General features: G+C 38.0%; 1 protein-coding gene across 1 annotated transcript in view; it reads right to left on the bottom strand.

The window, feature by feature from the left end:
* Positions 1–549: 549 nt before the first annotated feature.
* The window catches only part of LOC110841051 (transcription-associated protein 1-like), a 44,980-nt gene continuing 31,218 nt past the window's right edge, over positions 550–14,311 (bottom strand). The window contains exon 11 of the mRNA XM_087349788.1: positions 550–667. Within this exon, the coding sequence (XP_087205914.1) occupies positions 633–667 (35 nt within the window). The 3' untranslated portion in view covers positions 550–632. The remainder of the gene's footprint in view (positions 668–14,311) is intronic.

Here is a 14,311-nt window from a genome sequence, read left to right as displayed (position 1 = left end):
CTAACCTAACCTTGTCGCAAGTCTTGAGAAGTTCTTGTCCCAAGTCTTGAGAATTTCATGTCCCAAGTCTTGAGATGTCACTTGTCCCAAGTCTTGAGAAGTCCTTGTCCCAAGTCTTGAGAAGTCTTGATAAGTTCTTGTCCCAAGTCTTGAGAAGTCACTCGTCCCAAGTCTTGAGACGCTCTTGTCCCAAGTCTTGAGAAGTTCATGTCCCAAGTCTTGAGAATTCACTCGTCCCAAGTCTTGAGAAGTCACTCGTCCCAAGTGGCGTGAAACGCGAAGAAAACTAAGAAAAATCGAAATTTTCGAAAACAATTTGAATTCAGCTAAGATGGGTGAGGCACAGCCCTAAAAAAGCAGACAACACTTGGGACAAGAACTTCTCAAGACTTGATACAAGAACTTCTCAAGACTTGGGACAAGAACTTTTCAGTTTTTCTTAGAATTTTCCGAACTTGTACCAAAAACTAAGTTTTTGGCAAAGTTCGAAGAAATTCTCAGTTCTACCTAGAGTGTATGGAAGGAATTCAGGAATCATAAATGATAACATTATTCAAAATAAAAAAGTCTTTATTATGCAAAAAAAATTCTGTTTGTACATCAGTTTACAAAATATAATTCATTCACTTATTTCATCTTCTTAATCTCGACTGGAAAAAAGTATCACCTGAACAAAATCAAAAAACCAATCAAAGCAAATAAAATTAACTGAAAACAAAATAAATATATTCTGCGTAGGACTTCTCAAGACTTGGGACAAGAACTTCTCAAGACTTGGGACAAGTGACTTCTCAAGACTTGGGACAAGTGACTTCTCAAGACTTGGGACAAGAACTTCTCAAGACTTGGGACAAGGACTTCTCAAGACTTGGGACAAGTGACTTCTCAAGACTTGGGACAAGAACTTCTCAAGACTTGGGACAAGAACTTCTCAAGAATTGGGACAAGAACTTCTCAAGACTTGGGACGAGTGACTTCTCAAGACTTGGGACAAGTGACTTCTCAAGACTTGGGACAAGAACTTCTCAAGACTTGGGACAAGAACTTCTCAAGACTTGGGACGAGTGACTTCACAAAACTTGGAACGAGTGACTTCTCAAGACTTGGGACAAGAACTTCTCAAGACTTAGGGAAAAGGACTTCTCAAGACTTGGGACAAGTGACTTCTCAAGACTTGGGAGTCTAGTCCTGATAAGGATGGGACAGGTCAAATTTAGAAGGAAAAATTTTCAAATTTTTCGAAAAATCAAAAAACGCTGCAAACCTTCTGAAATGCGCACAAAACCAAAAATTTTCGGAATATTCGGAAAAAAATTAAAAGTTGAAAATTTTCAAAAATTCTTAGTTTTGTGCGCTATTTGGACGATTTGCCACGTTTTTCGATTGTTCGAAATTTTTCGAAAAAATTGAAATCTCTCAAAGGGGTACCCCTTTGAGAATTTTCAAATTTTTTCGAAATTTTAAAAAAATTAAAAACGACTGCAAATGGCGCGAAACGCGAAGAAAACTAAGAATTTTCGAAAAAATTTGAATTCAGCTAAGACAGGTGAGGCACAGCCCTAAACAAGCAGACAAGACTTGGGACAATAACTTCTCAAGACTTGGGACGAGTGACTTGTCAAGACTTGGGACAAGAACTTCTCAAGACTTGGGACAAGTGACTTCTCAAGACTTGGGACAAGAACTTCTCAAGACTTGGGACAAGTGACTTCTCAAGACTTGGGACAAGGACTTCTCAAGACTTGGGACAAGAACTTCTCAAGACTTGGGACAAGAACTTCTCAAGACTTGGGACGAGTGACTCTCAAGACTTAGGACAAGTGACTTCTCAAGACTTGGGACAAGAACTTCTCAAGACTTGGGACAAGTGAATTCTCAACACTTGGGACAAGAACTTCTTAAGACTTGGGGCGAGTGACTTCTCAAGACTTGGGACGAGTGACTTCTCAAGACTTGGGACAAGTGACTTCTCAAGACTTGGGACAAGAACTTCTCAAGACTTAGGGAAAAGGACTTCTCAAGACTTGGGACAAGTGACTTCTCAAGACTTGGGAGTCTAGTCCTGATAAGGATGGGACAGGTCAAATTTAGAAGGAAAAATTTTCAAATTTTTCGAAAAATCAAAAAACGCTGCAAACCTTCTGAAATGCGCACAAAACCAAAAATTTTCGGAATATTCGGAAAAAAATTAAAAGTTGAAAATTTTCAAAAATTCTTAGTTTTGTGCGCTATTTGGACGATTTGCCACGTTTTTCGATTGTTCGAAATTTTTCGAAAAAATTGAAATCTCTCAAAGGGGTACCCCTTTGAGAATTTTCAAATTTTTTCGAAATTTTAAAAAAATTAAAAACGACTGCAAATGGCGCGAAACGCGAAGAAAACTAAGAATTTTCGAAAAAATTTGAATTCAGCTAAGACAGGTGAGGCACAGCCCTAAACAAGCAGACAAGACTTGGGACAATAACTTATCAAAACTTGGGACGAGTGACTTGTCAAGACTTGGGACAAGAACTTCTCAAGACTTGGGACGAGTGACTCTCAAGACTTAGGACAAGTGACTTCTCAAGACTTGGGACAAGAACTTCTCAAGACTTGGGACAAGAACTTCTCAAGACTTGGGACAAGAACTTCTCAAGACTTGGGACGAGTGACTTCTCAAGACTTGGGACAAGTGACTTCTCAAGACTTGGGTGTCTAGTCCTGATAGGGCTGGGACAGGTCAAATTTAGAAGGAAAAATTTTCAAATTTTTCGAAAAATGAAAATACGCTGCAAACCTTCTGAAATGCGCACAAAACCAAAAATTTTCGGAAAATTCGGAAAAAAATTAAAAGTTGAAATTTTTCAAAAATTCTTAGTTTTGTGCGCTTTTTGGCGAATTTGCCACGTTTTTCGATTTTTCGAAATTTTTGGAAAAAATTGAAATTTCTCAAAGGGGTACCCCTTTGAGAATTTTCAAAAATTTTCGAAATTTTAAAAAAATTAAAAACGACTGCAAATGGCGTGAAACGCGAAGAAAACTAAGAATTTTCGAAAAAAATTGAATTCAGCTAAGACTGGTGAGGCACAGCCCTAAACAAGCAGACAAGACTTGGGACAATAACTTCTCAAGACTTGGGACAAGGACTTCTCAAGACTTGGGACAAGAACTTCTCAAGACTTGGGACAAGAACTTCTCAAGACTTGGGACAAGAACTTCTCAAGACTTGGGACGAGTGACTTCTCAAGACTTAGGACAAGTGACTTCTTGGGACAAGAACTTCTCAAGACTTGGGACAAGTGACTTCTCAACACTTGGGACAAGAACTTCTTAAGACTTGGGACGAGTGACTTCTCAAGACTTGGGACGAGTGACTTCTCAAGACTTGGGACAAGTGACTTCTCAAGACTTGGGACAAGAACTTCTCAAGACTTGGGACAAGGACTTCTCAAGACTTGGGACAAGTGACTTCTCAAGACTTGGGAGTCTAGTCCTGATAAGGATGGGACAGGTCAAATTTAGAAGGAAAAATTTTCAAATTTTTCGAAAAATCAAAAAAACGCTGCAAACCTTCTGAAATGCGCACAAAACCAAAAATTTTCTGAAAATTCGGAAAAAAATTAAAAGTTGAAATTTTTCAAAAATTCTTAGTTTTGTGCGCTTTTTGGACGATTTGCCACGTTTTTCGATTTTTCGAAATTTTTGGAAAAAATTGAAATTTCTCAAAGGGGTACCCCTTTGAGAATTTTCAAAAATTTTCGAAATTTTAAAAAAATTAAAAACGACTGCAAATGGCGCGAAACGCGAAGAAAACTAAGAATTTTCGAAAAAATTTGAATTCAGCTAAGACAGGTGAGGCACAGCCCTAAACAAGCAGACAAGACTTGGGACAATAACTTCTCAACACTTGGGACAAGTGACTTCTCAAGACTTGGGACAAGAACTTCTCAAGACTTGGGACAAGAACTTCTCAAGACTTGGGACGAGTGACTTCTCAAGACTTGGGACAAGTGACTTCTCAAGACTTGGGTGTCTAGTCCTGATAGGGCTGGGACAGGTCAAATTTAGAAGGAAAAATTTTCAAATTTTTCGAAAAATGAAAAAACGCTGCAAACCTTCTGAAATGCGCACAAAACCAAAAATTTTCGGAAAATTCGGAAAAAAATTAAAAGTTGAAATTTTTCAAAAATTCTTAGTTTTGTGCGCTTTTTGGACGATTTGCCACGTTTTTCGATTTTTCGAAATTTTTGGAAAAAATTGAAATTTCTCAAAGGGGTACCCCTTTGAGAATTTTCAAAAATTTTCGAAATTTTAAAAAAATTAAAAACGACTGCAAATGGCGTGAAACGCGAAGAAAACTAAGAATTTTCGAAAAAAATTGAATTCAGCTAAGACTGGTGAGGCACAGCCCTAAACAAGCAGACAAGACTTGGGACAATAACTTCTCAAGACTTGGGACAAGGACTTCTCAAGACTTGGGACAAGAACTTCTCAAGACTTGGGACAAGAACTTCTCAAGACTTGGGACAAGAACTTCTCAAGACTTGGGACGAGTGACTTCTCAAGACTTAGGACAAGTGACTTCTCAACACTTGGGACAAGAACTTCTTAAGACTTGGGACGAGTGACTTCTCAAGACTTGGGACGAGTGACTTCTCAAGACTTGGGACAAGTGACTTCTCAAGACTTGGGACAAGAACTTCTCAAGACTTGGGACAAGGACTTCTCAAGACTTGGGACAAGTGACTTCTCAAGACTTGGGAGTCTAGTCCTGATAAGGATGGGACAGGTCAAATTTAGAAGGAAAAATTTTCAAATTTTTCGAAAAATCAAAAAAACGCTGCAAACCTTCTGAAATGCGCACAAAACCAAAAATTTTCTGAAAATTCGGAAAAAAATTAAAAGTTGAAATTTTTCAAAAATTCTTAGTTTTGTGCGCTTTTTGGACGATTTGCCACGTTTTTCGATTTTTCGAAATTTTTGGAAAAAATTGAAATTTCTCAAAGGGGTACCCCTTTGAGAAATTTCAAAAATTTTCAAAATTTTAAAAAAATTAAAAACGACTGCAAATGGCGCGAAACGCGAAGAAAACTAAGAATTTTCGAAAAAATTTGAATTCAGCTAAGACAGGTGAGGCACAGCCCTAAACAAGCAGACAAGACTTGGGACAATAACTTCTCAAGACTTGCGACAAGTGACTTCTCAAGACTTGGGACAAGAACTTCTCAAGACTTGGGACAAGAACTTCTCAAGACTTGGGACGAGTGACTTCTCAAGACTTGGGACAAGTGACTTCTCAAGACTTGGGTGTCTAGTCCTGATAGGGCTGGGACAGGTCAAATTTAGAAGGAAAAATTTTCAAATTTTTCGAAAAATGAAAAAACGCTGCAAACCTTCTGAAATGCGCACAAAACCAAAAATTTTCGGAAAATTCGGAAAAAAATTAAAAGTTGAAATTTTTCAAAAATTCTTAGTTTTGTGCGCTTTTTGGACGATTTGCCACGTTTTTCGATTTTTCGAAATTTTTGGAAAAAATTGAAATTTCTCAAAGGGGTACCCCTTTGAGAATTTTCAAAAATTTTCGAAATTTTAAAAAAATTAAAAACGACTGCAAATGGCGTGAAACGCGAAGAAAACTAAGAATTTTCGAAAAAAATTGAATTCAGCTAAGACTGGTGAGGCACAGCCCTAAACAAGCAGACAAGACTTGGGACAATAACTTCTCAAGACTTGGGACAAGGACTTCTCAAGACTTGGGACAAGAACTTCTCAAGACTTGGGACAAGAACTTCTCAAGACTTGGGACAAGAACTTCTCAAGACTTGGGACGAGTGACTTCTCAAGACTTAGGACAAGTGACTTCTCAAGACTTGGGACAAGAACTTCTCAAGACTTGGGACAAGTGACTTCTCAACACTTGGGACAAGAACTTCTTAAGACTTGGGACGAGTGACTTCTCAAGACTTGGGACGAGTGACTTCTCAAGACTTGGGACAAGTGACTTCTCAAGACTTGGGACAAGAACTTCTCAAGACTTGGGACAAGGACTTCTCAAGACTTGGGACAAGTGACTTCTCAAGACTTGGGAGTCTAGTCCTGATAAGGATGGGACAGGTCAAATTTAGAAGGAAAAATTTTCAAATTTTTCGAAAAATCAAAAAAACGCTGCAAACCTTCTGAAATGCGCACAAAACCAAAAATTTTCTGAAAATTCGGAAAAAAATTAAAAGTTGAAATTTTTCAAAAATTCTTAGTTTTGTGCGCTTTTTGGACGATTTGCCACGTTTTTCGATTTTTCGAAATTTTTGGAAAAAATTGAAATTTCTCAAAGGGGTACCCCTTTGAGAAATTTCAAAAATTTTCAAAATTTTAAAAAAATTAAAAACGACTGCAAATGGCGCGAAACGCGAAGAAAACTAAGAATTTTCGAAAAAATTTGAATTCAGCTAAGACAGGTGAGGCACAGCCCTAAACAAGCAGACAAGACTTGGGACAATAACTTCTCAAGACGCGACAAGTGACTTCTCAAGACTTGGGACAAGAACTTCTCAAGACTTGGGACAAGAACTTCTCAAGACTTGGGACGAGTGACTTCTCAAGACTTGGGACAAGTGACTTCTCAAGACTTGGGTGTCTAGTCCTGATAGGGCTGGGACAGGTCAAATTTAGAAGGAAAAATTTTCAAATTTTTCGAAAAATGAAAAAACGCTGCAAACCTTCTGAAATGCGCACAAAACCAAAAATTTTCGGAAAATTCGGAAAAAAATTAAAAGTTGAAATTTTTCAAAAATTCTTAGTTTTGTGCGCTTTTTGGACGATTTGCCACGTTTTTCGATTTTTCGAAAAAATTGAAATTTCTCAAAGGGGTACCCCTTTGAGAATTTTCAAAATTTTTCGAAATTTTAAAAAAATTAAAAACGACTGCAAATGGCGTGAAACGCGAAGGAAACTAAGAATTTTCGAAAAAAATTGAATTCAGCTAAGACAGGTGAGGCACAGCCCTAAACAAGCAGACAAGACTTGGGACAAGGACTTCTCAAGACTTGGGACAAGAACTTCTCAAGACTTGGGACAAGAACTTCTCAAGACTTGGGACGAGTGACTCTCAAGACTTAGGACAAGTGACTTCTCAAGACTTGGGACAAGAACTTCTCAAGACTTGGGACAAGTGAATTCTCAACACTTGGGACAAGAACTTCTTAAGACTTGGGGCGAGTGACTTCTCAAGACTTGGGACGAGTGACTTCTCAAGACTTGGGACAAGTGACTTCTCAAGACTTGGGACAAGAACTTCTCAAGACTTGGGACAAGGACTTCTCAAGACTTGGGACAAGTGACTTCTCAAGACTTGGGAGTCTAGTCCTGATAAGGATGGGACAGGTCAAATTTAGAAGGAAAAATTTTCAATTTTTTCGAAAAATCAAAAAACGCTGCAAACCTTCTGAAATGCGCACAAAACCAAAAATTTTCGGAAAATTCGGAAAAAAATTAAAAGTTGAAATTTTTCAAAAATTCTTATTTTGTGCGCTTTTTGGACGATTTGCCACGTTTTTCGATTTTTCGAAATTTTTGGAAAAAATTGAAATTTCTCAAAGGGGTACCCCTTTGAGAATTTTCAAAAATTTTCGAAATTTTAAAAAAATTAAAAACGACTGCAAATGGCGTGAAACGCGAAGAAAACTAAGAATTTTCGAAAAAAATTGAATTCAGCTAAGACTGGTGAGGCACAGCCCTAAACAAGCAGACAAGACTTGGGACAATAACTTCTCAAGACTTGGGACAAGGACTTCTCAAGACTTGGGACAAGAACTTCTCAAGACTTGGGACAAGAACTTCTCAAGACTTGGGACAAGAACTTCTCAAGACTTGGGACGAGTGACTTCTCAAGACTTAGGACAAGTGACTTCTCAAGACTTGGGACAAGAACTTCTCAAGACTTGGGACAAGTGACTTCTCAACACTTGGGACAAGAACTTCTTAAGACTTGGGACGAGTGACTTCTCAAGACTTGGGACGAGTGACTTCTCAAGACTTGGGACAAGTGACTTCTCAAGACTTGGGACAAGAACTTCTCAAGACTTGGGACAAGGACTTCTCAAGACTTGGGACAAGTGACTTCTCAAGACTTGGGAGTCTAGTCCTGATAAGGATGGGACAGGTCAAATTTAGAAGGAAAAATTTTCAAATTTTTCGAAAAATCAAAAAAACGCTGCAAACCTTCTGAAATGCGCACAAAACCAAAAATTTTCTGAAAATTCGGAAAAAAATTAAAAGTTGAAATTTTTCAAAAATTCTTAGTTTTGTGCGCTTTTTGGACGATTTGCCACGTTTTTCGATTTTTCGAAATTTTTGGAAAAAATTGAAATTTCTCAAAGGGGTACCCCTTTGAGAATTTTCAAAAATTTTCGAAATTTTAAAAAAATTAAAAACGACTGCAAATGGCGCGAAACGCGAAGAAAACTAAGAATTTTCGAAAAAATTTGAATTCAGCTAAGACAGGTGAGGCACAGCCCTAAACAAGCAGACAAGACTTGGGACAATAACTTCTCAACACTTGGGACAAGTGACTTCTCAAGACTTGGGACAAGAACTTCTCAAGACTTGGGACAAGAACTTCTCAAGACTTGGGACGAGTGACTTCTCAAGACTTGGGACAAGTGACTTCTCAAGACTTGGGTGTCTAGTCCTGATAGGGCTGGGACAGGTCAAATTTAGAAGGAAAAATTTTCAAATTTTTCGAAAAATGAAAAAACGCTGCAAACCTTCTGAAATGCGCACAAAACCAAAAATTTTCGGAAAATTCGGAAAAAAATTAAAAGTTGAAATTTTTCAAAAATTCTTAGTTTTGTGCGCTTTTTGGACGATTTGCCACGTTTTTCGATTTTTCGAAATTTTTGGAAAAAATTGAAATTTCTCAAAGGGGTACCCCTTTGAGAATTTTCAAAAATTTTCGAAATTTTAAAAAAATTAAAAACGACTGCAAATGGCGTGAAACGCGAAGAAAACTAAGAATTTTCGAAAAAAATTGAATTCAGCTAAGACTGGTGAGGCACAGCCCTAAACAAGCAGACAAGACTTGGGACAATAACTTCTCAAGACTTGGGACAAGGACTTCTCAAGACTTGGGACAAGAACTTCTCAAGACTTGGGACAAGAACTTCTCAAGACTTGGGACAAGAACTTCTCAAGACTTGGGACGAGTGACTTCTCAAGACTTAGGACAAGTGACTTCTCAAGACTTGGGACAAGAACTTCTCAAGACTTGGGACAAGTGACTTCTCAACACTTGGGACAAGAACTTCTTAAGACTTGGGACGAGTGACTTCTCAAGACTTGGGACGAGTGACTTCTCAAGACTTGGGACAAGTGACTTCTCAAGACTTGGGACAAGAACTTCTCAAGACTTGGGACAAGGACTTCTCAAGACTTGGGACAAGTGACTTCTCAAGACTTGGGAGTCTAGTCCTGATAAGGATGGGACAGGTCAAATTTAGAAGGAAAAATTTTCAAATTTTTCGAAAAATCAAAAAAACGCTGCAAACCTTCTGAAATGCGCACAAAACCAAAAATTTTCTGAAAATTCGGAAAAAAATTAAAAGTTGAAATTTTTCAAAAATTCTTAGTTTTGTGCGCTTTTTGGACGATTTGCCACGTTTTTCGATTTTTCGAAATTTTTGGAAAAAATTGAAATTTCTCAAAGGGGTACCCCTTTGAGAAATTTCAAAAATTTTCAAAATTTTAAAAAAATTAAAAACGACTGCAAATGGCGCGAAACGCGAAGAAAACTAAGAATTTTCGAAAAAATTTGAATTCAGCTAAGACAGGTGAGGCACAGCCCTAAACAAGCAGACAAGACTTGGGACAATAACTTCTCAAGACTTGCGACAAGTGACTTCTCAAGACTTGGGACAAGAACTTCTCAAGACTTGGGACAAGAACTTCTCAAGACTTGGGACGAGTGACTTCTCAAGACTTGGGACAAGTGACTTCTCAAGACTTGGGTGTCTAGTCCTGATAGGGCTGGGACAGGTCAAATTTAGAAGGAAAAATTTTCAAATTTTTCGAAAAATGAAAAAACGCTGCAAACCTTCTGAAATGCGCACAAAACCAAAAATTTTCGGAAAATTCGGAAAAAAATTAAAAGTTGAAATTTTTCAAAAATTCTTAGTTTTGTGCGCTTTTTGGACGATTTGCCACGTTTTTCGATTTTTCGAAAAAATTGAAATTTCTCAAAGGGGTACCCCTTTGAGAATTTTCAAAATTTTTCGAAATTTTAAAAAAATTAAAAACGACTGCAAATGGCGTGAAACGCGAAGAAAACTAAGAATTTTCGAAAAAAATTGAATTCAGCTAAGACAGGTGAGGCACAGCCCTAAACAAGCAGACAAGACTTGGGACAAGGACTTCTCAAGACTTGGGACAAGAACTTCTCAAGACTTGGGACAAGAACTTCTCAAGACTTGGGACGAGTGACTCTCAAGACTTAGGACAAGTGACTTCTCAAGACTTGGGACAAGAACTTCTCAAGACTTGGGACAAGTGAATTCTCAACACTTGGGACAAGAACTTCTTAAGACTTGGGGCGAGTGACTTCTCAAGACTTGGGACGAGTGACTTCTCAAGACTTGGGACAAGTGACTTCTCAAGACTTGGGACAAGAACTTCTCAAGACTTGGGACAAGGACTTCTCAAGACTTGGGACAAGTGACTTCTCAAGACTTGGGAGTCTAGTCCTGATAAGGATGGGACAGGTCAAATTTAGAAGGAAAAATTTTCAATTTTTTCGAAAAATCAAAAAACGCTGCAAACCTTCTGAAATGCGCACAAAACCAAAAATTTTCTGAAAATTCGGAAAAAAATTAAAAGTTGAAATTTTTCAAAAATTCTTAGTTTTGTGCGCTTTTTGGACGATTTGCCACGTTTTTCGATTTTTCGAAATTTTTGGAAAAAATTGAAATTTCTCAAAGGGGTACCCCTTTGAGAATTTTCAAAAATTTTCGAAATTTTAAAAAAATTAAAAACGACTGCAAATGGCGTGAAACGCGAAGAAAACTAAGAATTTTCGAAAAAAATTGAATTCAGCTAAGACAGGTGAGGCACAGCCCTAAACAAGCAGACAAGACTTGGGACAATAACTTCTCAAGAATTGGGACAAGGACTTCTCAAGTCTTGGGACAAGAACTTCTCAAGACTTGGGACAAGTGACTTCTCAAGACTTGGGACAAGAACTTCTCAAGACTTGGGACAAGGACTTCTCAAGACTTGGGACGAGTGACTTCTCAAGACTTGGGACAAGAACTTCTCAAGACTTGGGACAAGTGACTTCTCAAGACTTGGGACAAGTGACTTCTCAAGACTTGGGACAAGAACTTCTCAAGACTTGGGACAAGTGACTTCTCAAGACTTGGGACAAGAACTTCTCAAGACTTGGGACAAGTGACTTCTCAAGACTTGGGACAAGAACTTCTCAAGACTTGGGACAAGTGACTTCTCAAGACTTGGGACAAGAACTTCTCAAGACTTGGGACGAGTGACTTCTCAAGACTTGGGACGAGTGACTTCTCAAGACTTGGGACAAGTGACTTCTCAAGACTTGGGAGTCTAGTCCTGATAGGGCTGGGACAGGTCAAATTTAGAAGGAAAAATTTTCAAATTTTTCGAAAAATGAAAAAACGCTGCAAACCTTCTGAAATGCGCACAAAACCAAAAATTTTCGGAAAATTCGGAAAAAAATTAAAAGTTGAAATTTTTCAAAAATTCTTAGTTTTGTGCGCTTTTTGGACGATTTGCCACGTTTTTCGATTTTTCGAAATTTTTGGAAAAAATTGAAATTTCTCAAAGGGGTACCCCTTTGAGAATTTTCAAAAATTTTCGAAATTTTAAAAAAATTAAAAACGACTGCAAATGGCGTGAAACGCGAAGAAAACTAAGAATTTTCGAAAAAAATTGAATTCAGCTAAGACTGGTGAGGCACAGCCCTAAACAAGCAGACAAGACTTGGGACAATAACTTCTCAAGACTTGGGACAAGGACTTCTCAAGACTTGGGACAAGAACTTCTCAAGACTTGGGACAAGAACTTCTCAAGACTTGGGACAAGAACTTCTCAAGACTTGGGACGAGTGACTTCTCAAGACTTAGGACAAGTGACTTCTCAACACTTGGGACAAGAACTTCTTAAGACTTGGGACGAGTGACTTCTCAAGACTTGGGACGAGTGACTTCTCAAGACTTGGGACAAGTGACTTCTCAAGACTTGGGACAAGAACTTCTCAAGACTTGGGACAAGGACTTCTCAAGACTTGGGACAAGTGACTTCTCAAGACTTGGGAGTCTAGTCCTGATAAGGATGGGACAGGTCAAATTTAGAAGGAAAAATTTTCAAATTTTTCGAAAAATCAAAAAAACGCTGCAAACCTTCTGAAATGCGCACAAAACCAAAAATTTTCTGAAAATTCGGAAAAAAATTAAAAGTTGAAATTTTTCAAAAATTCTTAGTTTTGTGCGCTTTTTGGACGATTTGCCACGTTTTTCGATTTTTCGAAATTTTTGGAAAAAATTGAAATTTCTCAAAGGGGTACCCCTTTGAGAAATTTCAAAAATTTTCAAAATTTTAAAAAAATTAAAAACGACTGCAAATGGCGCGAAACGCGAAGAAAACTAAGAATTTTCGAAAAAATTTGAATTCAGCTAAGACAGGTGAGGCACAGCCCTAAACAAGCAGACAAGACTTGGGACAATAACTTCTCAAGACTTGCGACAAGTGACTTCTCAAGACTTGGGACAAGAACTTCTCAAGACTTGGGACAAGAACTTCTCAAGACTTGGGACGAGTGACTTCTCAAGACTTGGGACAAGTGACTTCTCAAGACTTGGGTGTCTAGTCCTGATAGGGCTGGGACAGGTCAAATTTAGAAGGAAAAATTTTCAAATTTTTCGAAAAATGAAAATACGCTGCAAACCTTCTGAAATGCGCACAAAACCAAAAATTTTCGGAAAATTCGGAAAAAAATTAAAAGTTGAAATTTTTCAAAAATTCTTAGTTTTGTGCGCTTTTTGGACGATTTGCCACGTTTTTCGATTTTTCGAAATTTTTGGAAAAAATTGAAATTTCTCAAAGGGGTACCCCTTTGAGAATTTTCAAAAATTTTCGAAATTTTAAAAAAATTAAAAACGACTGCAAATGGCGTGAAACGCGAAGAAAACTAAGAATTTTCGAAAAAAATTGAATTCAGCTAAGACTGTGAGGCACAGCCCTAAACAAGCAGACAAGACTTGGGACAATAACTTCTCAAGACTTGGGACAAGGACTTCTCAAGACTTGGGACAAGAACTTCTCAAGACTTGGGACAAGAACTTCTCAAGACTTGGGACAAGAACTTCTCAAGACTTGGGACGAGTGACTTCTCAAGACTTAGGACAAGTGACTTCTCAAGACTTGGGACAAGAACTTCTCAAGACTTGGGACAAGTGACTTCTCAACACTTGGGACAAGAACTTCTTAAGACTTGGGACGAGTGACTTCTCAAGACTTGGGACGAGTGACTTCTCAAGACTTAGGACAAGTGACTTCTCAACACTTGGGACAAGAACTTCTTAAGACTTGGGACGAGTGACTTCTCAAGACTTGGGACGAGTGACTTCTCAAGACTTGGGACAAGTGACTTCTCAAGACTTGGGACAAGAACTTCTCAAGACTTGGGACAAGGACTTCTCAAGACTTGGGACAAGTGACTTCTCAAGACTTGGGAGTCTAGTCCTGATAAGGATGGGACAGGTCAAATTTAGAAGGAAAAATTTTCAAATTTTTCGAAAAATCAAAAAAACGCTGCAAACCTTCTGAAATGCGCACAAAACCAAAAATTTTCTGAAAATTCGGAAAAAAATTAAAAGTTGAAATTTTTCAAAAATTCTTAGTTTTGTGCGCTTTTTGGACGATTTGCCACGTTTTTCGATTTTTCGAAATTTTTGGAAAAAATTGAAATTTCTCAAAGGGGTACCCCTTTGAGAAATTTCAAAAATTTTCAAAATTTTAAAAAAATTAAAAACGACTGCAAATGGCGCGAAACGCGAAGAAAACTAAGAATTTTCGAAAAAATTTGAATTCAGCTAAGACAGGTGAGGCACAGCCCTAAACAAGCAGACAAGACTTGGGACAATAACTTCTCAAGACTTGCGACAAGTGACTTCTCAAGACTTGGGACAAGAACTTCTCAAGACTTGGGACAAGAACTTCTCAAGACTTGGGACGAGTGACTTCTCAAGACTTGGGACAAGTGACTTCTCAAGACTTGGGACAAGAACTTCTTAAGACTTGGGACGAGTGACTTCTC

Source organism: Zootermopsis nevadensis, unplaced genomic scaffold (genome assembly GCF_977971745.1).
Source record: "Zootermopsis nevadensis isolate Lab colony 2312 unplaced genomic scaffold, Znev_1.0 Znev_ptg000016l, whole genome shotgun sequence".
Lineage (NCBI taxonomy): Eukaryota > Metazoa > Arthropoda > Insecta > Blattodea > Termopsidae > Zootermopsis > Zootermopsis nevadensis.
Note: the sequence above shows the minus strand (reverse complement) of the source record. Positions and strands in the feature narration are given on the sequence as shown.